Source organism: Orcinus orca, chromosome 16 (genome assembly GCF_937001465.1).
Source record: "Orcinus orca chromosome 16, mOrcOrc1.1, whole genome shotgun sequence".
NCBI lineage: Eukaryota > Metazoa > Chordata > Mammalia > Artiodactyla > Delphinidae > Orcinus > Orcinus orca.
In genome coordinates this window covers 86,042,710-86,069,078 of record NC_064574.1, presented here as the reverse complement: position 1 = coordinate 86,069,078, position 26,369 = coordinate 86,042,710, and the positions used below count along the sequence as shown (strand labels likewise).

Genomic DNA, 26,369 nt, shown 5'->3' with positions numbered 1-26,369 from the left:
TGAAAAGATGAAAGTCTTCCTGCTAAAATCTGGAACATGACAAGGATGCTCACTATCATCACTTCTATTCAACACAGTCCTGGAAGTCCTAGCCACAGCAATCAGACAAGAAAAAGAAATAAAAGGTACCCAAATTGGAAGGGAAGAGGTAAAACTGTCATTATATGCTGGTGACATGATACTATATATAGAAAACCCTAAAGACTCCACACAAAAGCTACTAGAACTGATAGGTGAATTCAGCAAGGTAGCAGAATACAAGATTAACATACAGAGATCGGTTGCATTTCTTTACACTAACAATGAAATATCAGAATGGGAATGCAAGGAAACAATCCCTTTTACAATCACATCAAAAAATAAAATACTTAGGAATAAACCTGACCAAGGAGGTGACTTACATGCCGAGAACTACAAAACATTAATAAAGGAAACTGAAGATGATTCAAAGAAATGGAGATATCCCACACTCTTGGATTGGAAGAATTAACATTGTTAAAATGGCCACGCTACCCAAAGCAATCTACAGATTTAATTCAATCCCTATCAAATTACACATGACATTTTTTACAAAAGTAGAACAAATAATCCAAAAATTTATAAGGAACCATAAAAGACCGAGAATTGCCAAAGCAATCCTGAGGTAAAAGAACAAAGCAGGAGGCATAACCCTCTCAGACTTCAGAGAATACTACAAAGCTACAGTAATCAAAACAGTGTGGTATTGGCACAAAAACAGACATATAGATCAATGGAACAGAACAGAGCTCCCAGAAGTAAACCCACACACCTACAGTCAATTAATCTTCAACAAAAGAAGCAAGAATATACAATGGAGAAAAGACAGTCTCTTCAGCAAGTGGTGTTGGGAAAGTTGTACAGCTGCATGGAAATCAATAAAGTTAGAACACACCCTCACACCATACACAAAAATAAACTAAAAATAGCTTAAAGACTTAAATATAAGACATGACACCATAAAACTCCTAGAAGAGAAGAACACAGACAAAACATTCTCTGACATAAATCGTACAATGTTTTCTTAGGTCAGTCTCCCAAGGCAATAGAAATAAAAGCAAAAATAAACGGGATCTAATCAAACTTACAAGCTTTTGTACAGCAACGGAAACCATAAACAAAATGACAACCTACAAGAAAATATTTGCAAATGAAGAGACCAACAAGGGCTTAATTTCCAAAATATACAAACAGCTCATACAACTCAATAACAACAACAACAAAAAACCCAATCAAAAAATGGGCAGAAGACTTGGACATTTCTCCAAAGAAGACATACAGATGGCCAACAGACACATGAAAAGATGCTCAATATCGCTAATTATTAGAGAAAAGCAAATCAAAACTACAACGAGGTACTACCTCACACTGGTCAGAATGGCCATCATTAAAAAGACTACAAATAACAAATGCTGGAGAGGGTGTGCAGAAAAGGGAACCCTTCTACACTGTTGGTGGGAATGTAAATTGGTGCAGCCACTATGGAAAACAATATAGAGGTTCTTCAGAAAACTAGAGTTGCCATATGATCCAGCAATCCCACTCCTAGGCATATATCTAGACAAAACTATAATTCGAAAAGATACATGCACCTCTATGTTCATAAAGCACTATTCATAACAGCCAAGAAATGGAAAAAACCTAAACGTCCAACAACAGATAAATGGATAAGGAAGATTTGGTACATATATACAATGGAATACTACTAAACCATAAAAAAGAATGAAATGATGCCATCTGCAGCAACATGGATAGACCTAGAGATTATCATACTAAAGTGAAGTCAGAAAGAGAAAGACAAATACCATGTGATATCATTTATATGTCGAATCTGAAATATGACACAAATGAACTTATCTACGAAAAAGAAAACAGACATAGAGAACAGACTTGTGGTTGTCAAGGGGAAGGGGTGTGGGGGAAGGGTGGATTGGGAGTTTGGGATTAGCAGATGCAAACTATAATATATAGAATGGATAAACAACAAGGTCCTACTGTATAGCACAGGGAACTATATTCAATATCCCATGATAAACCATAATGAATGATAACATGAAAAAGAATGTATATATGTATAACTGAATCACTTTGCTGTACAGCAGATATTAACACAACATTGTAAATCAACTATACTTCAATAAAATAAATTAAAAAAAAGAAATTTCAGATTTTGCAAAGTATTATGGCACATAGGCTACACATTACAAAGTATTATCAGTTGGGATTTAGGGTAGCACCCAGATTGCTTTGTTCTGGGAACTCTTTAAGAAAGGCAGTCTTTTCCTTCCCCTCCCCATCATCAAGTCACATCCCAGGTATTAGAGAACTGAGTACATGTTTAAAAAAAAAAAAAAAAAAGACAGTGACATTCAAAGAAGCTGCCTTTCAATGAGTTACTTTCATATGGCACCAGGAAAAGAATCCATTTAAAACCTGATCCAGTGAATTAAGAAAATTATTTTTTTTTAAAAAGAGCATAACTGAGGTATAATTGACATACAAGGAACTACACATATTCAAAGTGTACAGTTTATTAACTTTTGACATATGCATACACCTGGGGGATCATCACTACATTCAAGGTAATGAACATGAATCCATCACCCTCAAAAGTTCCCACATGTCCCTTCCTCTCTCCTGCAGTCCTTTCCTGTCTCCAGGCAACCACTGGGACATACCTTAAAGTTAGGTAGCATCACTCTTCCAAATTTGTTCTTCTCCTTCAATATTGTATTGGCTATTCTGAGTCCCTGCCTCTCCATATAAACATGAGAATCAGTTTGTCGATATCTATGAAATAATGTACTGGGATTTTGATTGGGATTACACTGAATCTATAGATGTTGGGAAGAAGTGACATCTTGACAATATCAAGTCTTCCTATCCATGAAACATGGAATATCTCTCCATTTAGTTCTTTGATTTTGTTCATCAGAGTTTTGTAGCTTTCATCATGTAGACCTTGTACATATTTTGTTATCAGGTTTATGCCGAAGTACTTCATTTGGCTGGGGGGCACTAATGTACATGATATTGTATTTTAAATTTAAAATTCCACTTGTTCATTATCGGTATATAGGAGAACAACTGAATTTTGGAAATTAACCTGGCATCCTGCAACCATGCTATCATTGTTTATTAGTTCTGTGAGTTCTCTGTCAATTCTTTTGGATTTTCTATATAGATGATCACATTTTCTGCAAACAGTTTTATGTCCTCCTTCTCAATCTGTATACCTTTTACTTCCTTTTCTTGCCTTACTGCGTTAGCATGGATTTCCAATATGATGTAGAAAAGAAGTGGTGAGAGGGGCCACTGTTACCTTGTACATGATCTTAATGGGAAAGCTTTGAGTTTCTCACCAATAAGCATGACGTTATTAGCTGTAGGTTTTTTGTAGATCATCTTTACTGAGTTGAGAAAGTTTCCCACTATTCCTAGTTTGAGAGTTTTTATCCCGAATGGGTGCTGAATTTTGTCACATGAGTTTTCTGTATCTATTGATATAATCATGTGATTTTTCTTTTTTACTCTGTTGATGTGATGTGATGATTTGATGAATTCAAATCACTGACTTTTGAATGTGGAACCAGCCTTATGTACCTGGTATAAAGCCCACCTGGTCATAGTGTATAATTCTTTTTATACATTTTTGAATTTGATTTGCTAACATTGTTGAGAATTTTGCATCATGTTCATGAGAGAGACTGTTCTCCAGTTCTCTTTTCTGGGAATGTCTTTGTCTGATTTTGGTATTAGGGTAGTACTAGCTTCATAGAATGAGTTAGGAACTATTCCCTCTGCTTCTGTCCTCTGAAAGAGACTGCAGAGAATTGGTATAACTTCTTCTTTAAATATTTGGTAGAATTCACCAGTGGACCCACCTGGGCCTGGTGCTTTTGGTTTAGGAAGGTAATTAATTATTGATTCAATTTCTTTTATAGATAAAGGCCTATTCAGAGCATCTACTTCTTCTTGTGTGAGTTTTGGCTGATTGTGACTTCCAAGGAATTGGTTCATTTCATTAGGTTATCAAATTTATGGGCACAGAGTTGTTCATAATATTCCTTTAATATCGTTTCAATTACCATGGGATCTGTAATGATGTCCTCTCTGATTTCTGGTATCAGTAACTTATATGTTTTCTTTTTTTCTTAGATGGCTTGATTAGAGGATGATCGATTTTATTGATCTTTTCAAAAAACAGCTTTTCGTTTTGTTGATTTTCTCTACTGATTTCCTGTTTGCGATTTCATCTATTTAATTCTTTGTTTTAAATCTTTCTTCTGTTCACTTTGGACTTAATTTGCTGTTCTTTTTCTAATTTTCTAAGGTAAAAACTTAGATAATTGATTTTAGATACTTTTCTACTATAAGCATTCAATGCTACAAATTTCCCTCTAAGCACTGCTTTTGCTGCACCCCACAAATTGCTAAGTCTTTTCATTTTTACTTGGTTCAAAATATTTAAAAATTTCTCCTGAGATTTCTTCTTTTACCCACGTGTTATTTAGAAGTGTATTGTTTATTTATTTAAAATTTATTTATTTATTTTTGGCTGTGTTGGGTCTTCATTGCTGTGCGCGGGCTTTCTCTAGTTGCAGTGAATGGGGGCCACTCTTTTTGGCAGTGCGTGGGCTTCTCATTGCAGTGGCTTCTCTTGTCGTGGAGCATGGGCTCTAGGTGCATGGGCTTAAGGAGTTATGGCATGTGGGCTCAGTAGTTGTGGCTCGCAGGCTCTAGTGTGCAGGCTCAGTACTCGTGGTGCACGGGCTTAGTTGCTCCACGGCATCTGGGATCTTCCCGGACCAGGGACTGAATCTGTGTCCCCTGCATTGGCAGGCAGATTCTTAACCACTGTGCCATCAGAGAAGTTCCAGAAGTATGTTGTTTAATCTCCAGTATTTTGGGATTATTGATATAGCTGGATTAACATCTGTCACATTTGTTACTGTTTTCTACTTGTTACCTTCGTTGTTTCTGTTCCCCCCGCCCCTTTTTGTCTTTTATATACAACTGCTTAATAGTTCAGTGGTGTTAAATATATTCATCATGTTGTGCAAGCACTGCCACTATTCTCCACAGCTCTTTTAATCTTGTATTCTCCACAGCTCTTTTAATCTTGTAACCATTAAAAATAACTTCTCATTCTCCCCTGCTCCTAGCCCCTGGCAATCACCATTTTACTTTCTGTGCCTATGATTTTCAATATTCTAAGTATTTCATATACTGGAATCATATAGTATTTCTCTTTTAGTAGACTGGCTTATTTTACTTAGCATAAGATCCTCAAGATTCACGCACTGCAGTACGTGACAGGACTTCCTTTCCGAGGCTGAATAATATTCCATTGTATGTATATACAACACACTTTGCTTATCCATTTATCCACTGATGGATACCTGGGTTGCTTTCATGCTTTAGCTATTGTGAATAATGCAGCTATGAACATGGGTGTACCAATATCTCAAGACCCTGCTTTCAATTCTTTTGAGTATACCCAGAAGTAGAACTGCTGGATCACACAGTAATCTTATTTTAAATTTTTTATGAGTTGCCATTCTGTTTCCCACAGTGGCCACACCTTTTTATAATCCCACAACAGTGCACAAGGGTTCCAACTTCTCTACATCTTCACCAACACTTATTTTTTAAAACACTGTAGCCATCCTAATGGGTATGAGGTGGAAGATTTGTATTTCTCTAATAATCAGTGATGTTGAGCATCTTTTCATATCCTCACTGGACATTTGCATATATTCTTTGGCAGTGTCTGTTCAAGTCCTTTGTCCATTTTTGAGTCAGAGAGTTTATTTTTTTGTCGAGTTTGGAGAATTCTCTATATGGTCTGGATATTAATCTCTTGTAACATACACGATTTGCAAATGTTTCCTCCCATTCTGTGGGTTGCCTTTTTACTCTGCTGATAGTGTCTTTTAATGCACAAAATCTTATAATTTTCTTGTAGAATCCAATTTGTCTATTTTTCATTTTGTTGCCTGTGCCACTGGCGTCATATTCACGAAATGATCGCCAAATCCCGTGTCATGAAGTTTTGCCCTATGTTTTCTTCTGTGAGTTTTATAGTGTTTGGTCTTATATTTAGGTCTATAATCCATTTTGAGTTCGTTTTTGTATATGGTATTAGGCGAGGGTCCAGCTTCATTCATGTGAAGTTCCAGTTTTTTCCAGCACCAGCACCTTTTGTTGAAAAGACTGTCCTTTCCCCATTGAATGGTCTTGGCACCCTTGTCAAAAAATCATTTGAACATATATGCAAGGGATTATTTCTGGGTTCTCTATAGTATTCCATTGGTCAAAATGTCTGTCTCTATGCAAATACCATACTATTTTGATTACTATAGCTTTGTAGTAAGGTTTGAAACCAGGAAATTTTTGAATAGGTAATACAACACAGCACAAAATTAAAAGTTAAAAAAAAAAGGGAGGGTGGGAAGTGGGACACTGGAGAAGTAAGTCTGTCTCCCAGCTACCCAACTCTCCTCTCTATAGGCAACCACTGCAACTAGTTTCTTGGGTTTTAAGGTTTTATTTTAATAGGCTTGATCGAGTTGTCCATTTTCTGGAGTTACTACACTGCTTTTTCTGTATTTTAAAACCTTGTTTGGGGCTAAATATCCCCATATACATTGACTGGAATGAGATAGAGCCATCCTGAACAGTCTTGGGAGACTGAGATTTAAGTAAGACGTTCTGGAAGATAAAGAACAGGTAAAGAATAACAGAGAGGAAGAAAAAATATCTGAAAATAGAGCCTTGATTCGCAATCCCTCTGTCTTAGTCACCAGAGCTCAGGAAGACCACTCTGCCCAGTGTCTCAAACAGAACTGTGGCCAAAGTTCTTTGCCAGCTCTGTTAATACATGAGGACCGCTGAAGGATACTGAAGGTATCATCTGGACAGCAGCCTTGTAACTTTCCTCTACCTGGTGCCTGTGCTTTCAGAGCACTTCCGCAGACACTGTCTTGGCAGGCAGCACACCCGTGAGACAGTGAGAAGAAGGAAATGAGGGCTCTGAGGAGTGTGAGTGATTAAAGTTAGTGTCAGAGAAGGACAGGCCAGGACGCCTGGCTTCCACTCTGTGGCTCGCTCCTGCTCATCTGCTGCCCTCTTCCCTCTCTCAGCCACCCCCAATCCTTCCCCAAGACAACACCTGGGGCCGCGCTGGCGGGCCGCCAGTCTTTTTCTGGCTAGAGCAGACTTCTGCAATTCTGCAGTTGCCACGACACCAGCAGAGGAGGAACGCATCCCCGTGGACAAAAGCCGGGTGAAGAAAGGTATCCTGGAAGAGAAAGCTGAAGGATAAAATATTTGAAATGTGAGAATTGTGAAAGAGAGAGTGAAAAGGAGAGAGAGGCAAGAACAGGCAGCCGATGATCAGCAAGTTGACAGCAGAGCCTGGATTAAGCAGAAGAGGGGACCTGGGGGCTGCACTGGTCACCGCAGAAGTCACTGCCCCGTTGGCTCAGCAGAGCAAGGAGTGACGCCCGGACTCCAGGGACAGTCACATTTGGTCTGAAACATGAACTGTGTTGGTGAGACAGGCAGGCTTGTCCCATTATACTGCTTGAGAAATACAAACTCAGAAAAAAGCTCTGGAGGATTTGCTAAAATGCCCCAGAATGATGCAGAATGCCCAGTGCAACAGACCACAGCCAAACGGCATTCCTTTTATATCAAACATCGCTTAAGGGGGGAGATCAAAGCCTTATTAAAACAAGTTCCAACCAGAACCGCTTATTCCAGTGTCGTGTGTCCATGTCACCAAAGCATCTCATTCCCACCATTAGTTTGGTCTTTAAGAACTTTACAATGAAACACTGTCATGGAAGGAGCAGGTGCCAGACTGTGAATAAAAATTAACTTGCGTTTCAAGGAATAAAACCCATTTACTGCCCAGAGATTCCTGTAACGAGTTTTGTTAACATTATACCAGACTCGAAATGGCAGAGGAAGAAGCCAAAAAGCAGAGCTCCCTTGTCCTGTGGCTCATCAGGGCTGAATGCGTCTCAGAGCTACCTACTATTTCTACATCAGCATTCTAAACCGGGCAAACTCAAACCCTGGTCCCTACTTTTCTCTCGCTGCATTCCGATTTTCTCAAAGTTCATGGGGCTGGGGTCTCTTTTAAAATAAAAAATTTAATGCAATCTAATTCTCTGAGTTTAAAACTCCTGGCAGGAAATGAGGGAAATCCCATTTTAATTATAATGCATTCTTATTCCAGCATATGAAAATGATGACACAGATCTGGTAATGTAGCTGAACACGTAATAAAACTTGTCTCCTTATAGAAATAAACACAGAGGACTGGAGTGAGCGAAGGGAAAAAGAGGCTGGTTAATTAACTGCCTTTGGGAAAGGTAGTGAGGAAGAGGGAGCAAGGGAAGGGACACGGCTGTGAACTGACTGTTTGTCCCCCCGACCCCAAATTCTTGTGTTGAAGCCCTAAACCCCAAAGCGATAGTATTGGGAGGTGGGGCCTTTGGGAGTAACTGGGTTTAGATGAAGTCACAAGGTGGAGTCCCCACGATGGAATTAGTGTCCTTGTAAGAAGAGGAAGACAGACCAGAGCTCTCTCTCTCCAAGGGCACAAAGAAGAGGCCACGTGAGCAGAGAAGGTGGCCGTTTGCAAGCCAGGAGCAGGGCCCTCACCAAGAACCAAATCTGCTGGCACCTTGGTCTTGGACTGCCAGCCTCCAGGACTGTGGGAAATAAATGTTTGCTGTTTACACCGCCAAGCCTGCTGTATTTTGTTATGGTAGCCCGAGCAGACTCAGACAGACACCGTGGGGCAAATACTACTGCTGTGGAATCCGCCCACTCAGATCTGAAAGGCTCCTAAATAATAACTCTGAGGTACTTCTAAACCTTGAAACTACTTACAAGCAGAGAATATTAATAAAAACTTTTGAGGGGTTCCTGGTGATCCTAGCAAAGATGGCTTCCAAGTTCAGAAGATGAGGAACGCTTCCCATCTTCTCACCTCTGTACTGAGTGGTAAGCCACAGCTGCAGTCGCACCCACAGGGAATCGATCCCTTGGAGAAAATGCTCACACACACAGACTAAGCTGCAGCCCCTTAACCTGAACTTTCCCAAGACTCACTGGGATACACCTGCTCAACTGTTAACACTGGTCTGCTAGAAAGGTTTAGTGACAAGAGACATAAAAAAGAAAAATGCATATTTTACCAAAATTTAGAAAAAAGAAAAAAGGTCTAACCAGTTAATAAATCAACTGTTTCAGCCGGCTTAAATGGGAAATTCTTAGGAAAGCTTTTTAAGGGCGGCCAGAACACAGCAAGCCTTGATTTTCCTAGGTGCTTCTTTCACAAGTTAACTAAGTGCTCCAAAGTCTGATTACTACTTACGGATTTTATCGACCATCAACACCCTCCTCCCTCCCAGCTTCCTTTGAGAATTCCATCTTTCAATAGAACCCCATCCAAGTTAAGGTCTGATTTCCTCCACCACACCCTGACCGATGATTCCCGCTCGCATGGATTTCTCCACCCTCTGTGTGAGGCAGGTTCCCTCTGCAGGCGTCTGGACCCTGGCTCTGGGTGAGGTGCTCCTTCTGCAGCCCATGGCTGCAGGGAGCACAGGAGAAACTCCGCATATGTGACCTGGATAATTAAACAAACACTGCACCCCAGGCGTGGTGCCCGGGGCTACCACACTTCTCAGAGTCGACCTAACAGGAAGGCACTGCTGCCCTCTGATTGCGGAGCTGAAGCTCCACAAATATGGAGCAAAAGTGATGAGTGAGGCCGGGGCTCTTCCCATTCCTCCAGCTCACTGAGCACTTGCTGAGGTTGACTAAATTTGTTAAAATCTGGTAAAAGGAGGTGGGAAGGAGGCTGACGCTACCATCCTTCGAAACTTTCAGATTAATAGTACGTTATAGCTAACCAGAATTATTTAAACCCTAAGATTTCTTTCAGAAACAATGCATAAGATTTATAAAATTGTTTTCTGCAGACATTAATTTTTCTAATTCATTTAAAAATGTTTCCATGGCCTTTTCTGATTACAAAAATAATACATATTTCTACCTCAATTAAAATTTTTAGGTAATTTTAAGAATATATATTTTTGTACTTTTAAACATATATAAAATAAAAAAGGAAGATAACTGAGATGGTTCAGTGGATATGTTTTCTCCAGCTTTAGATTTTCTATGCATTTACACACACACACACACACTATTTTTTCACTTTCTAAACAGAGACAGGACTCTCCTGTATGTATAACTGATTTTTAATCAGCTTTGCCCACTTGACTCTTCAGGGACTTCTTTCTATGCCAACACACAGTTCTCTTCTAGGTTTTCTAACAGCTGTGTAGCATTCTGTCGTGTGGTCAGCCAACCCCTACTGGACAGTACTTAGATTATTTCCTTTTTGTTTCTCCTTTTATAAGCAATACAATCAACACTGTTCACAAATAATTTCTGTGTATTCATCTAATTATATTTTCCCTTTCAAATTCTTATCATTATTCTTATAAATTATGGCATCATATAAGAAAAGTGCATAAAAGAAAAATGCACAATTGAACTGACAAAACAGCAACCCCCCAGGGCCGGGAGCGGGCCATGACCTGCACCCCAGAAATGCCCTCATGATATGCTCTCTGACTCCTATGCTGATGCTGGTGATACTATTTCTCAACCTGTCACTTCTCCCTTGTAGTTCTATCCCATTAGCATGTGCTCCTCAGCACGGTGGCTGCATTTTTAAGGTAATCATGCTGTGCGTATGTACGTTTCATGGCATGAAAGTGCACGCGCGCAATGCGTATTCTTCCGTGCCTGCCTTCTTTAGCTCAACGTCACACATCTGTTGAGGGGAGCTGTCCTTTGTCCACGTTCTCTGCAGTACTCAGGAATAAAAATCAGTGTATTTACCATCTTACTCTTGAGGGACATTTGGATTGTTTCCAATTATGAATAATGCTGCTATGAACATTTGCATACCTGCCTTTATGTGTTCCTAGGAGTGGGACTATTCAGCAACAAGGAATACATATCTTACGCTTTAGTGAACAATACCAATCTGTTTTCTAAATTGGGGGCCCCAGTCTACACCCACCACCCCAGCACCAGGATGTATTCAATATGAGAGTTCCTGTTACTCCACATCCTTGCCAATTCTTGGAACTGTCAAATGTCTTAGTTTCTGAAATCTGGTGAGCGTATAATATCATTTCCTCTTCTCAGAAATGCCTTTCAAGCCTTGAATCCATTTTTCTATTGAATTGCCTATTTCTCGCAGGTTTGTGGAGGTTCTTTAAACATTCTGGACACGTTTCCTTTGCAGGTTATAGATGGTGAACGTGTTCTCTGGATGAACAGAAGTTCTTAATTTGATGGTAGTCAAAGTATTAATCTTTTCCTTCTGCATCTGCAGTTTTAATGACTTCGACTCTTCCCCACCCCCAAGATCATGAAGATTCTTCTATATCACCTCCTAAAAGATATATCGTTTTGCTTTTCATATTTAGGTCTCTAAGCTATTTGAAATTGGGTGTGTGTATAGGGATCCATTTTCATTGTTCCCTATGTGGTTCCACCAATTTGCTTACCTTATTCTGTTCCAATACCTCCACTATATTGGTTATTAAATTGTTTTAAAAAATAAATCTCAGTATCTATTACAGAAGGGGATAGCAAACTTTTTCTGTAAAGATCCAGATGGTAAATGTTTTAGGTTATGGTGACCACATACAGTCATCCTTACTGCATATTCTTCTTCTTCAAATGTAAAAAAAAAAATTTTTTTTTTAAACTAGGGGTTCAAACAAAAATAAGCCAAAGGAAAGTTCCCCTTCAGGCAGTAGTTTGCTGACCTCCATGAAGAGCAAGTCCCGCCCACTTTATTCTTCTTCCAAAGTGATGTGACATCATTCATCCTCAGGGGAATGCAAACCAAAACCACGATGAGAAAAAGAAAACAAAGCTGAAGGACTCACGCTTCCGGATTTCAAAACTTACTACAAAACTACGGTAATCAAAATAGTGTGTTACTGGCATAAGGACAGACACATAGACCAATGGAATAGAACTGAGAATCCAGAAATGAACCCAGACATGTATGACCAATTGATTTTCATCAAGGGTGCCAAGACCACTTGATGGGGAAAGAACAGATGTTCGACAAATGGTGCTGGAACAGCGGATGTCCATGTGCAAGAGAAGGAGACTGGACCCCTACCTCATTCCATATACAAACATTCACCCAGAATGGATAGACAACCACAATGTAGTTGAACAACCTAAATATAAGAAGGAAACACAGGGGTAAACCTTCCTGATCTTGGATCCGACACCAAAAGCATGACCAACAAAAGAAAAAATACCAGGCAAATTAGTCTCCATTCTTTCTTATGTTTCAAACCCTCCACCTGGAATCCCTTTCCTCTTGCTTCCTGTGTAGCCCCTATGATTCCTTTAGGAGGATTTGCTGATGATCAACTTTGTTTGAAGATGTCCCTTTTGTGCCCTCAATTTTACAGAATTCTAGATTAGGAGTTACATTCTCTCACAGGCATGACCTCAAAGTATCGTTTATCTTTCTGGCTTCTGTTGCAGCTTTGGGGAAGAAAGCTGTCATACCATCATTCACTGAGAGTTCATCTCTACCTTTTTCTGTAGCTACTTTTAAGATGTTCCTCTGTCTTTGGTTTTCCGCAGTTTCGTTATGATTTATCTAGTTATAGCCTTTTTAAATTACTCATCTTGCTTGGGATTCACTGGGATTCTTGACCCTGTGATCTGATACACTCTGTCAGCCGCTACCTGTTCCAGTACTGCCCCTGCCCTGGTCTTCTTTCTGTAAGTCCTGCTTAAAGGTATATTAGACCTTCTCACTTCATCCTTGATACCTCTCAACCTATCTCTCATCTTTTCCCTGTTTTTGTCTCTCTGTTCTACATTGTTGATACTTTCTTCCAATATTTCTTCTACTTTATTAATATTCTCTTTTACGGGGTACAAACTACTGAGTTTTTACTTTTGGTTTTTGTATTTTTCAATTCTAGAAGTTCTGGTTTGTTCTTTCAAAATATGTTACAGCATTTTTAGTAAGTTTCCAGTTTTTCCTGAAGATACTTTCTAACTTTTATTTCTTTATACACATATAAAGTTATATATGTAGAAAGAATAGTTGTTTATACACATACTTTATACGTACAACTTTACATGGGTATAAAGTATAGTTGTTTTAAAACCTGTGTCTGATACGTCTAATACCTGAAGACTGTGGGTCCATTTCTGCTGCCTGTTCTTTCCTCTGATTCTAGGCATTGTGCCCTGTCTCCTGGTGACTTTGGCTATCTCTGTGATGCCCTCTGTCCTCAAAAACATCATTTGCGGGGAATCTCCAAGGTTTAGGACTCGAGTGTCTTTTCCAGAGAGGGTTTCCATTTGCTACTTGGGCACACTACCTGTCTGGTGTCACTTTAACCTAAATTCAGAGCACTGGGGTTCTTGGACTGCTCTTGTAACTCCGGGTGGCAAGTCCCCTGAGGAGCCAGTCTACAGGGGGGTCTTCTTTTGCCTCCTCCCTCCTCCCTGCCCTGGCTCAGCAGCCAAGCAAAGCTCTCGTCTCTCCCCGTTTTGTGGGTTTCCTTATGGCTCATCCTCACCCTCTGAGGTCCCAGCTTGTTATGGAAGAGTCTCCTACCAATTCCTCAACTTTGATGATCTTAAGTTTCTACCTCTTTCTGAGCCCCTGAAAAGTCTGTCAAACATCATAGCTCAGGTTCATGGTTTAGATCACCAGCTCTCTCAGGAAATAACTGCTGCTTGGGGTCTGCTTATCTCTCGAGGTTCAACTCTCTCTTAGGGTTCGGCCTGGTCATACTTTATAATCTTGTCAGCGCTTAGCTGCTTTCATAAAGTTATTTTTAACATTTTATCTAGCATTTTAAATTACTTTCAGCAGAAGTCTCTAGATAACTAGTCCACTGTAATTAGAAGCCGGAAATCTTATAATTATGGCTTTAGGATAAATTCCTTGGAAGTTGAACTACCTCCAGAGGATACAGCACTTTATGTTTTGACATAAACTGAGAAACTGAATCACATTATACTCCCGCCACACATAGGTATGCAGGACCTATTTCGTATGACCCCAATCAGCCCAGGACATTATTAATCACCACCAATCTAACCGACAAAGATTATCTCATTACTGCTTTAATGTGCATTTCCATAGTTAGTAGCAAGGCTGGTAATCCTGCTTCTTCTTTCACTCAGTCTTCTTTTATACACTTACAAGAGCTCTCTCATGCAGGCTGCAGCTGTTTTATAATCTCTCTTAACATACAGAAAACACCTTTGTTTTAGGTTGCGGATTTTTTTTCTAATTTGTCATCTGTCTTTTAACTTTCTTTATGCTGACTTTTCCCATACAACAGTTAAAAATGTTTACTTAGTCAAATCCATTATTCTTTTTCTTTGGGGTTTCTGGCCTTGTTATCATGCAACATATTCCATTATTGATTCTACTATATATCACATTTCCACCCTGGGCCATTAAGTCACTGGCTTACAAACCCTCCAGAGGTAAAGGTTTACAGCAACATTTTTCACAAAGATCTATGTTAAAATGCATAACACCTCATTTTTTTTTTTTTTTAAGGAATAGCTTTTTTGAGGTCTGTAAGTATATAATACTCTTTGTGATTAATGAAATGGAGGGGAAAGGCCAGCATCACAAGCAGGAACACGTAAGTTTCTCACCAGCACATGATCCAAGAATAGCAAATACCTCCTCTTCCTGCTTCTGTGTCCTCAGGCAAGAGCCACCCCAGAGGCAACTAAGAGTGCCGCCCTCTGCGGAGCTGGGTCCAAGGCCTCGACATGCCTCCAGCAACTAGACAAGGTTCCTGTGCCCTCATCTTGGCTGGGCCATTCAGCAGCTTTGCCACTTCAGGCACATTTCTTCAACTCCCAGGCCGCAAACTGCCTCAGTATCAAATAGGATTTGGTTAGAGGGTTTCTCAAGTCCCTCTGACCTTAACAGTAAGTTTTAGGAAGACTGAGATTTTCCCCTATGGACCACATTAGCAAAGTTAATTTAGTTTGAAAGGTTAAAAACTCTCACACACACACACCGTATCAAACCCAAACTAAGAAAGTAATTGCCGATAATTCCATTTTCTCTAGAAATTATTCACTAACTTCTGACATTTCTGACGTCAGAAAAAAATGATGCATTCTTCAAATATATGTATGTATGTGTATATCTAGCTGTATGTGTGCATGTCTGTGTATCTGACTATAATTAGACAAAAAACTGTGGCACCTCCACACCATGGAATATGGTTCAGAAAAGATATTCCATCGATACTGCAACAACCTGGGCGTATCTATCTCAAGGGCATTATGAGTGACAAGCGTCAGCCTCGAAAGGTCACATTCTATCTGATTGCATTTGCACAATATTCCCCAAATGATAGAATGTTAGAGATGGAGAGCAAATAAGTGGTTGCCGGGGTGGGGGATGGGGGAGGGAGGAGGGCAGGGTGACTATAAAGGGTCAGCAGGAGGGCTGCAGGAGGGTGGTCACACCAATCCCACACACGCACAGGGTACCGGTGGCCGGTTCATGGTTTTCATATCAGACTGTAGTCACGTAAGATGTAACCTGACCATTAGGGGAAATTGGGTGAAGGATGTGAGGGACCTCTTTAATCTATCTTTTAGACTTCCCATGAATCTATAATTATTTCAAAATAAAAAGTTAAAAACAAAATGTGTTAGAAAAAATGAGCACCTAGTGGTGCTTATTCCCAACAGAAAAAAAGAAGCAAAGGGTATCAATAGCAACACACAAAAGAATAAGTATAAATGGCTAATAAACACACGAAAAGAACTAAAAATCATGGGAATTTTCACTTATCAGACTGCTAAAAATTTAAGAAGAAGAATAAAACTAGTATGACTGAGGGATTGGAGGAAAATCCTCTCATACACCATTCAAGAAGGTACAGCTGGTAGGAGTGTAAACTGGTACCATTTGCTGGCTTCAGTTTTCACTAACTAAACCCTAACCAAATACTACCTGGAGACTTCAGAACACAACTCATCGCCACCCAGCACACACTGGGACTGACACCACCTGGGGGAGGTGTGGGGTCTCTAAGCTGCTTTTTAACTTTGCCTTCCTCAGCTCAAGATCTTTCCTCTTGGCATTCCTAACGGTAAGACCTGAGGAAACGAGGGGCGATTGATCTTCGCAGAAAGACTGGGCCATACAGTCTGAAATGTGTGTCCTGGCGGAGAGCACGGTGCCAGACACGTTTGGATGGGCACGGGTGTGGCTGCACGTGCTTTGTGCTCTGGGTGCTGGGCCGGACATGTGGAGCAGCCTGGGAGCCATCGCAAAGAAGAGAAATGGACTCTCCACCAGTGTCCGAAATTTGAAAGATAAAATATCTTTATTTTATCGACCATCGGGCTCAATATCGACCATCGGGCTCAATATCGACCATCAGGCCTGATGCCGAAAGAATCCCTAAGCTGGACGGGCAGTGACACTAGGTAACCTACACACTCGTCTCCGGGTCTCAGATGCTCAGACCCAACCACTCCTCATCGCCCCTGGCACCACCACACTCAGTTCAGCCCCCGTCACCTGCCACCGAGATTACGGCAAAAGCCTCCAAAGGGCTTCCCTGTTTCTTTTATCCATTCAGCTGCCAAAGTGATCCGAGTAAAACGTAAATCAAACCGTGTCACTCCTCTGCCCAAAGCCAAAGTCCTTCCAGTGGCCCCTCACAAGGCCTCCATAAGCCCCTCTGCTCTGAAGACCCCTCCCCCCATTTGCTTGCTCTGCGACACAACACTTGCCCCCACCCCAGGGCCTTTGCACTTGTTACTCTTCTGGGCTAGAACACACTTCCCTCCTCCCCCAGGGCTTGCCTTCCCGTCTCCTTCAGAGAGTTCTCAAACGCTACTCAGGGGAGCTCCATCAGTTAGGGCAACGAGCCAAAACATGGAGGCTTCAACAACGTGGGCTGGGGTGCCTCGGCCACATGGTGTGTGTTGCTTCCTCTTAGGTTTGCGCTGCCTGCCCACTGCCCACGTTCTCGACACTGGACGGCTTGCGGGAAGGAGGAGAGAGGCCGGGACGGACTGTCCGGTCATTTTCAGGGCCAGTCTCAGACCCTGGTTCCAAGGCTGCACCCAACCAGGGAGAGTAGGACATGCAGCCTGGCCCTGTGGCCACATTCCCAGCTCGGCCACCACGATGGAAGGGAAAACAAAAGGTGGGGAGGCCCAAGAATCACTACGGAAACTCCCCGTGACCACCCTGTTTCTCCATCGAGGCTCCTCTCCACACTCTCTACCCAGTTCCCTGCTTCACTTTTCTCTAATCACACAACATGTATGCTCGTGCATGCGTGCACACACGAATACACATACTGCATGTGCGTGTGCACACACATGTCTATTACTAATTTATTTACTGTTGCTCTCCTCTTGTCAGAAAGTCAGCTCCACATGGGCCGGGATTTTTTGTTTGTTTGTTCGCTACTATTTCCCAGGATTTATAACAGTGCCTGACACGGGGTGGCTGCTCCACAAATATTTGCTGAATTAATGAATTCCATGAAATTAAAAAAGACACACGAGACCGTAAGCACAGTTGCGAGATTTCACAGTTAGCCCGAATGTAACGCTGCGAGAATAGCACACCCGGCCCTGCCCTCCCTGGGGCCCACACAAAGTACCAGCAGCCCCCCATCACCGCCCCCCTCCCCCGTCATCTCAGAGGCAAAAGGTCCAAAAAGGGCTCTGGCAGAGGCTGCAGGACCAAGTTCCAGCCGGCAGGGGGCGAGGGCAGGGGCGGGGGCGAGGCAGGCGCGCTGGACCGCACCTGCATGAAGCCGCCCTAAAAGGCAGAGCGTGGACTCTCCTTCCGCCCCCTCCGCCCCCTCCTGTCTGGCTGGGACGCAGGCTGGTGGCCAAGTCTGAGGACAGGCGCCACGGAGTAGGACACGGGGAAGGGTCTGGACAGAGACCCACCCGGCTACCCCTTCGTTCATGTGACAGGGAAAAGGAAGAGTCACTGCTGTTTGGGGTTTCCCATCACATGAAACCCAGCTTCACGGTAAAAGTACAGACACCCAGGAATCTTGCCACCTGCCACAAACAGCAGGGGACCACTGGCGTTCGAAGTAGAAAGACTCTTGGAAATGTTCCAGACTGTGCCACAGGAAAATCTGGGGCTGAAGGCACCGTCCCTATCACACTTTCTGGGGTTCCCTTGTCTCCCTCTGATCTAAACCGTGGATTACGGTATTTAAAAAAATCAAGAGAGGGGCTTCCCTGGTGGCGCAGTGGTTGAGAGTCCGCCTGCCGATGCAGGGGACGCGGGTTCGTGCCCTGGTCCGGGAAGATCCCACATGCCGCGGAGCGGCTGGGCCCGTGAGCCATGGCCGGAGCCTGTGCTCCGCAACGGGAGAGGCCACAACGGTGAGAGGCCCGCGTACCGCAAAAAAAAAAAAAAATCAAGAGATAGGATATCTTAATAGCAGAGAAAAGAGGAAGAAGCAAAAGGATTACAACGAACAAGGGGTGGACCTGGGAAACACTCAAGACTGGCAGAGAGACCTCTAGACTCTCACAGCACTGCTACCCCCAAATAGCACTCGGGTGTCACCTGTCACTTGCCAAACATGCTGCTACTTCAGGACTTATTCCTAGTCAACCAGCTACCATGACACTGTTCCTCAAGTTGCTGAAAGTAACCACCAAGCCATTATAGAGTAGATTCCTTTCATAGAAGGACAGGGGACTGGGCACAGAAAATGCCCCAAATTGCCTGTTCACTATATGTCACTTTGTTTCATGTGGACTCAAAGAAAGTTACAAAAAGTTACTGTGGCTGCAAATCACCCCATCTTCCATCTAGCCCCGCCCTGTAGCGCCTCAGAAACTTCCTTACTAAGAAAGCTCAGGGAAAGAATTTTGAAACCCAATTAAAATAATACTATCAAAAGCACAGGCAAGTTACCAAAGGAACATTAACCTGGGGTGTCAGGCCTTTCTGGAAAGTGACTGGTTCATTCTTTTTTTTTTCTAAAAAGGTGTAAGCACCACACAGCACAACCTGATGTTTGTTTCACGAATGCAAAGGAGAATTCTGGGCACTATTTTATCCCAGAGCTTCACCAAAGAAGCATTCCAAGCCTGAGAACCTGTAAACCATGGTTCTCCAGCCCTTAAAAGGCACATCCATCGGGTGAGGGGTGGGCAAAGACCACAGGCCATGCTGACAATGTGGACCATGCCTCCGTGAGCTGATGCAATAAACCCGGAGTAATTCCGAAGCCCCAGACATTACAAAAATTGAGCCCAACACGTGGATTTTATGTCAGGAACTAGGCGGGTAATTCCGGTGATTCTTCTTGTAGTTAGCACGTTACTCACTTCGCCGCAGGGTAATGTTCCTCTTAAACCCTCACACCCAACTGGTTCTAACGCAGCAGCACACACACACACAACCGCGATGGATCTCTCCTCTACATCTAAAATTCAGCCTGAGAGTGAGCCTTTTCTAGCAATTTAGCCATCTCTGGTAGTGTTACAAAGACTCAATTCCAAACACTACAGAAAAAAGAAACCTCTGTAATTAGCAGAATCACTTGACTTCCAGAAATCAAGAAACACTGTGCCATCAACAGAAACTCCCTCCTCTGAACTGAGCCTCCAGCTCCATCTTCCAAAGCCAAGAGGATGGAGACATTTTCAAGAGAGCACAAGGCCCTGCCACTTTGAAATAGGAACCGGAAGGAAGTAAAAAACGATTCACAATACAGTGAATTTTTTTTTAATATCCAAGTGTGAAGCAAAAAGCATCCGAGGAGAGAACAAACTGTACTCTGCATGTGTGCTGAACATTCATCTGTGGAAAGTCCCCCAAGCTTCTGAACAAGCGAATGCCAAGCTCATAATCGGACAAGAGGAAGTTAGGTGAGGACTCGAGCAGAGGTACCAAACAACCCTGTAACTGTCCAATCCTCTAAGAAAAGACACACGGAACCCACAGGAACAGTAAGCTGTTAAATGCAGCTGCTGGGCTGCAATTTCAAGAGTACAATTGTGAAAAGCAAAAACTGGTTCCGTTTATCCCGGCAGCTCTGTACCTACTGATTTTCCCTGCTCACACGGCATGTTTGGAAGGCACGACGATGATGAAGAGGACGATTAACTAGATAACAAGCAAAGAGTTGTGCAAAGAACCAGGAGCGGTAAATCCTAAGACTAAGGCCTACGGCTAAGGGAACCCCTCCTGCCCAGGTCCAAGTTCACAGGCCCTTAACCGGACTCCTACAGGAGCCCCCCATGGCCTTCGCCTCCAGTCTGCCCCCCTTCAGCCCATCGTACGTGCTACCGACAGAGGTTTCTGGAAGCACTGGCAATCGGGTCTGCTCCTCTCTCTTTACACCCCTCACTGGCCCCTCTGCTTACAGGTGACTCCCAGCTGCTCGGTGTGGCCCGCGTGGTCAACCCCCCACCCCCGCTGTGCTGCCCGCAGACCACATGCCCGCGGCAGGAGGGTGAGGGGTGGAGACTCATCCAGGCCTCGGCAGCCCTGGACAGCATCTCCCTGCACGGGACCCCTCTGCTCCGGGAGGTGGCGGGCACTGCCGAGGCCTTGCTCAGGGGCAGCCAGGCCAGAACTGACCTGGCAGAGGAGGGGCAGAGGCACGAAAAGCGCGGAGAAGCAGCGCAAACCACACGTAAAGCTCCCGCCTCACCCCCAGCCCTGCACTTAGCCAACCGAGTCCCTTATCATTAAGGCAGTTTGAGTGGGAGAGCTGTTCCCTGCATACCAAAGCCTGCCGACCGGCCTGGGCGGCCTCTCCTGGGGCAGCACCGCTGCTCGGGCTGCGCGGAGCTCTGCAGCTCCCTGGCGAGGCTCCCCCTGCCACCTCACTCCCAACCGTGCCCCTGGTTCGTTCCTACCTAATCTTGAGAGGATCTCCTCCAAAAACATCTCCCCACTCCTCCTGCCAGGTGGGATTGCCTACCTTTTCCCTTTATGCCTGATGTAGCTGGATATTCCTGTTATACTTCTCGGCACACTTTATTCCAGCTGTTTGTTTGGACATCTGTCTTACCAGCTCTGTGAGGACACTGCACTCGACCTTGGCAGAGTGCCCAGCACACAGAAAAGGCTCACGGGAAGAGCACCCACCACACCGCCCGGCAAGGAGGACCATGATGTACAAGTTCCCAGTCATTATCTGTGCAGGACTTACACACACACAAAAGAGCAGCGGTCCCCCTGCGGCACCATTCCAGAACTAGACCCCAGGTTAAAAGGTGTATGTAACAGAAAGCAGATCACGGAACTACTATCCATGTGCTGTATCATAAGCACGTTAGTTAATGATAATTTGCCAGATGTGTTTAACAAGTTCGAAATTCTCTTACTGGAGAAAGGGCATGTAAGTAGACGATATTTATGTGACTTATACTTAGGACAAAAACTTCTCTTTGAGTGTGCTTGTCTTCCTCAAATGTGTTTTAAAAGATAAGGTCTAACATAGCAAGGTTATCTTCCTTTCTTTTTTATGACGCCAGAGAAGTGCTATCGAGTCCTGTGTCTAAACGGCAGTCAACATCAGTGACTATGCAGGAACAGGTGACTTGTGAGAAGGGCAAGGCTTCTCCTTTTCGGGACAGGGAGAGACCCCTCTGAGGAGGAAAGGCCCTCACAAGGCAGTCACCAGACACTGCCTTTCTTCTTCCCCTTTTTGTTTCTGCCTCTGCCTGGAATGGCAAGGAAAACCGAGGGAGCAGAGGAAACAGGCGGCGTCTAACACCTGGCTGACAGCAGGTCTCACGGCGGCTGGGTCTCCACTGAGAGACTGTCAGAGGCTCTAAGAGTTCCGTCGCCTGGGGAGGGAAGAAAGGTAACAAAACTAGTTGCTGAAACATCACCCTGGAAAGGTTTCTGACACTAAGCAAAGGATCTGAAGAGAAAACTGACCACACCATGTTAAGACGCTTAGGTTGCAACTGTCTATCTTGACATAAAGCCTACTAAGGGCCTACTGTCCATGGAGTTAACAAGATGCTCTATAATTTTTTTAAATAAAAATATAGAAAAGTACGAAACATCAGAATAACAGACACTCACACACCTACCCTCCAATAAACAAAATCAGCAGCTCCATGTCTGCTTTCGGTCATCGCAGTTCAAAAGCACACAACATGTGAACACTTGTCAGGTAACCACACCCTCACAAAGTCGGGCTGTTTGAAGCGTAAGATCAAAACGATGGGATGACGGACCCACCTGGAGCCAACCGCCCCCTAATCACTCGCCAGCTTCAGGTCCAGAGCAAAGGCTCTCTGGAGACAGGCTCACTTTTGGCCTTACTCCCTGCCATGTCCCCAGCATACTGCACAGTGCCTCGCACACAGTAGGTGCCCCAGAAATGCTTAACTAGTAAGTGACTAGAGAAAGAAATAAGCAGACTGGCCTTTTAGGCCCGAGTTCCTCATAGTGATTGCTAAGAAGACAGGGCCCTGGGGACTTCTCTGGTGGTCCAGTGGTTAAGACTCTGCGATTCCACTGTACGGGGCACGGGTTCAATGCCTGGTCAGGGAACAAAGATTCCTGCATGCCACGGTTGGAAAAAAAAAAAAAAAAAAAGATAGGGCCTTGGGAAGCCATGACCTTTGGGCTTATTTCCCCATGTGTAGCGAGCCAAGGGCTCCGTGTACCAGCCAGGAGGGCCCTTCTTGCTCCAAAACACTGCGCACCACCGAGAACGGCGAACGCACAAGTCTCACAAAACCATCCCACCACGCTGTTAAACACTACCTGCAAATATTCAGCTCAGGACGTTTATATTTCCTTCTTTGGTAAATTCTCAATTGATAACAGCAATTTCCAACCAAGCTCTGAAGACACTAGAATCTTCTTCCCCAGACCATGTGAGTCTATTGGGGCGGAGGGGGAAGGGGAGACTTAAACCACGATTTCACACTTAGATATTGTGCATTCCCTCCCTGTTTCTGATATTCCTGTCCTTTAGAAGATTAAAATTTCCTTTCTATGGCAACTCTGTCTTCTAGTTCATCTGACTCTTTCACTTTAATTTTTAAACTTAACTTGAGAATGAATGTGAAAATGAAAGAGTTATAAAAATGTCATCCTTCAGATCCACCGATGGACAGTAAGATTAGTGGGCAAAAGCTTGCAGAGAAACAGGGTATTTGCATAGTTGCAAAGTATCTCCCCCAAATATTTATGTTACAGAGACAGTAGTAACTTTATAGTGGAGAAACCTGGCAAACACCCTGTTAACCGAGTAATCAAGGCTCACATCGCCAGGAACTGGACATATCGAGAGCGTGTACCCCTGACAGGATGCTCTGAGCAGACACATCACTTCAGTGGTTTCCTTGCCAAAAAACGCATCATCTCGTTCTAATGATGAGAAAACACCAGACAAACCCAAATAGGGACATTCTACAAAATGACTGACTGGTGCTCTTCCAATGTGTCAAGGTCATGAAAACCCAGGAGAGACCGAGGGGCTGTCACTGACAGCAGGCTCAGGAGAAACAAGGACTAAATGCAGGGTGGCGTCCGGAGCCCGATCCTGCCTTATAAGAAGGGCTTTTGGAGGAAAAGCGGTTAAACCTGAATGAGGTCTACGGGTTAATTAACAGTACCGTACCAACGTCAGTTTCCCGCTTTTGACGAGTGTGCTACGATTGTGTAAGATGTGAGCATCAGGGGAGATCAGGTGAAGAGTACATGGAAGCTGAACTGAGAGGATTACCAGGCAGACTGTGCAGAACCCCACAAATAAATGAGAAAAATACACATAACTCACTAGTAAAAAACTGGCAAAAGACATGAATAGGCATTTCCCAGAAGAGGAAACACATACAGCCAATAAGTCTGGGAAACGTCAATTAAACCCTAAGGAGATACTATAAAAATAGAGCATACCTTGGCTCCTTCGGCTAAAAGGAGATTCTTAAAAATTTTTGAAGTCTGATAACACCAAAGACTGGCAAGGATGAGAGCAACAGGAGCTCTGTGCTGCTGGCAGAAGCACAATTGGTATAATCACTTTGGAAAATAATGTGACATATCTTGTCTATTTGGAGGCATATATGCCCTACAACTGGCCAATTCCCCTCCTTGGTAGATGTCCTGGAGGCCCCTGAACACGTGCACCTGGGGGCGCACGGGAGAGAGCGCAGTGAATTTGTCTGTAATAGCAAAACATGGAAAACGATTCCAAAGTATACGCACGAGAGAACGGATGCACGCGAGTACGTCCACACAACAGGGTAGCAGACAGCAGCGAGCATGAAAGGACCACAGCCACATGCACTGCATGAATAAATTTCAAAATACTGGGTGAAAACTGCAAGTCATGGAAGAATACATACAGGATGAAACCATTTATGTAAAGTTTGAAAACAGGGAAAACTCAAGACTTTTTTAAAAATAAATACATAGTATGGCAACACCATAAAGAAAGGCAAGGGGCCGGTGACTTAAAACTTGGGAACCTGTTTCTCAGGGGCAAAGGGATGTGAAGGTCAGTGTGATTTCTGGACACCCCCCAGGGGGTGTATTTATATCAGCCGGGCACATCTATTCTAGTTATAGGAGAAATATGATACTCATCTTCATATGCAGTCAATGTTGAAGGATACTTAGGAAAAAACCAGAATGCAAATAGGCTAAACACCCCAAATTTTCTGTTTAAAGACTCATATCCTAAATGAAGCTAAGTGACAAAGATGACGAGGCTGTGTGAAACTTTCAGACCTTAAAATAAAAGGAAAGAATCCTAAGGGGACAACTTGGAAGGGTTCAGGTTAGCTTCCCAGGCATAGATCTGAAAACATTCATGATTTGCCAGGCAGGACCCATACTTCACAGCTGGAAAGTTCTCTTAAGGACACATTCATTTCCTACTATGAACAAGATCTAGAAAATGTGAGTTCCTTGAGTTACACCAATCTTGACTATTTTAAGAATCCTTCATATTCCCTGGACAGAAACATTTATCTAGTCTGAGTTAATTAATTTTGTTCCTCTCAAACCATTTAGATAGCTTAATTAGCCTCTGTTATGTGTTTCTGTTCTTAAATATCAGGGTTTAGAGCAATTTACAGCTTGCCCGTACTTTTACAGTTTTTAAAGGAAATTCTACCAAAGGTCAAGAACACAGTCGTGTAGTCCAGACAGAGGGCTCACTCACCAGCTGAAACTCGCTCCTCCGGCTGAAAGCTTCCCTGATGCCAGAATCCCTCCAGAGCGCGCTCAGAGCAGGTACGTACAGCTGAAAGGTGGCAGGCTCCACGGGCAGCCCCGCTTTGTTCTCAAAGGCCATGAGGAACATCCCGTGCTTCTCATTTTCGGAATACTGCCAAGGAATACCAAGCTTGTCTCGTGCATCAACCAGAACCCTTGAGCCCTAGGAAAGAAAAGAAATCAAAGGATTTCATTGTGCTGCAAAGGCATTAATCGTCATACAGCAGAAAACTCACAAGCTGCAACCAGGACTTGTCTCTTGGTTTGTTTTGTCCTGGCATGAATGTCTTGCTCCCAGGAATGTAACTGTATTAAGACAGATGGACACACAGATCACATCACAGGCCTGCCCTTTGCTGTCACTCGTTTGAAAAGGTCCTGGAAGGCAGAAAATTGAATGGGGAAGAAGCGGCAACAAACTCAGCAAAGTGACATTTGCAAATGAAGCGTGAACCACATCAGTGAAAGAGACAGTGTTTTAAGACAACTACAACTGTAGTACTACAGCTGTCATCATCACTGAAGTCTGGCAGCTCCTCAACACCAGAGGATACACTGCTCATCCCAACTTAAAAGGAGTGGGGAACGTAAACACACAGGCAGTCATGAGATGGAAACAGACCGAAATGGACACAAGTCAAGAGGCCCGCCCACTGAAAACAGGAGCTGGGGGATCACATTCTAGATTTGCGATGATGAGAAACTATTTTTCATTGATTTGCTTATTTCCTCACTGTTAAAAATAAAGTTAGGATTTTCTGCCTTTTCCTTACCTCACTGACAGGGTCAAGGGGACAGAGAAACAGCCTAAACTAAAATAGTATTAGGGAAAGTGGCCAAATTGTGGAAAATACTGTCGTGGTGAAAACTGCCTCCCTGGGCAGGAAGGAAGTAGGTCTATTCCATCTTTCTCAGGTGAGTACTTCAAAGTTAGCAACACAGCATCTGAGGAAGTTTCTAAGTTCTCCGGACTGGAGCCCCTGAACACTCCCTGGCAGCATCAGTACTGGAT

At 43.4% G+C, this 26,369-nt stretch overlaps 1 protein-coding gene across 12 annotated transcripts in view; it reads right to left on the bottom strand.

Annotated features, from left to right (window-relative positions):
* Positions 1-26,369, bottom strand: part of GNA12 (G protein subunit alpha 12) — a 126,048-nt gene that overhangs the window by 49,401 nt on the left and 50,278 nt on the right. For all 12 annotated transcript variants that reach the window (XR_007472272.1, XR_007472270.1, XR_007472276.1 and 9 more), the window contains exon 2: positions 25,305-25,520. Coding sequence is in view for 1 of the 12 variants with exons in the window: in XM_004268969.4 (XP_004269017.1) it covers positions 25,305-25,520 (216 nt within the window). In the remaining 11 variants the exon portion in view is untranslated. The remainder of the gene's footprint in view (positions 1-25,304; positions 25,521-26,369) is intronic.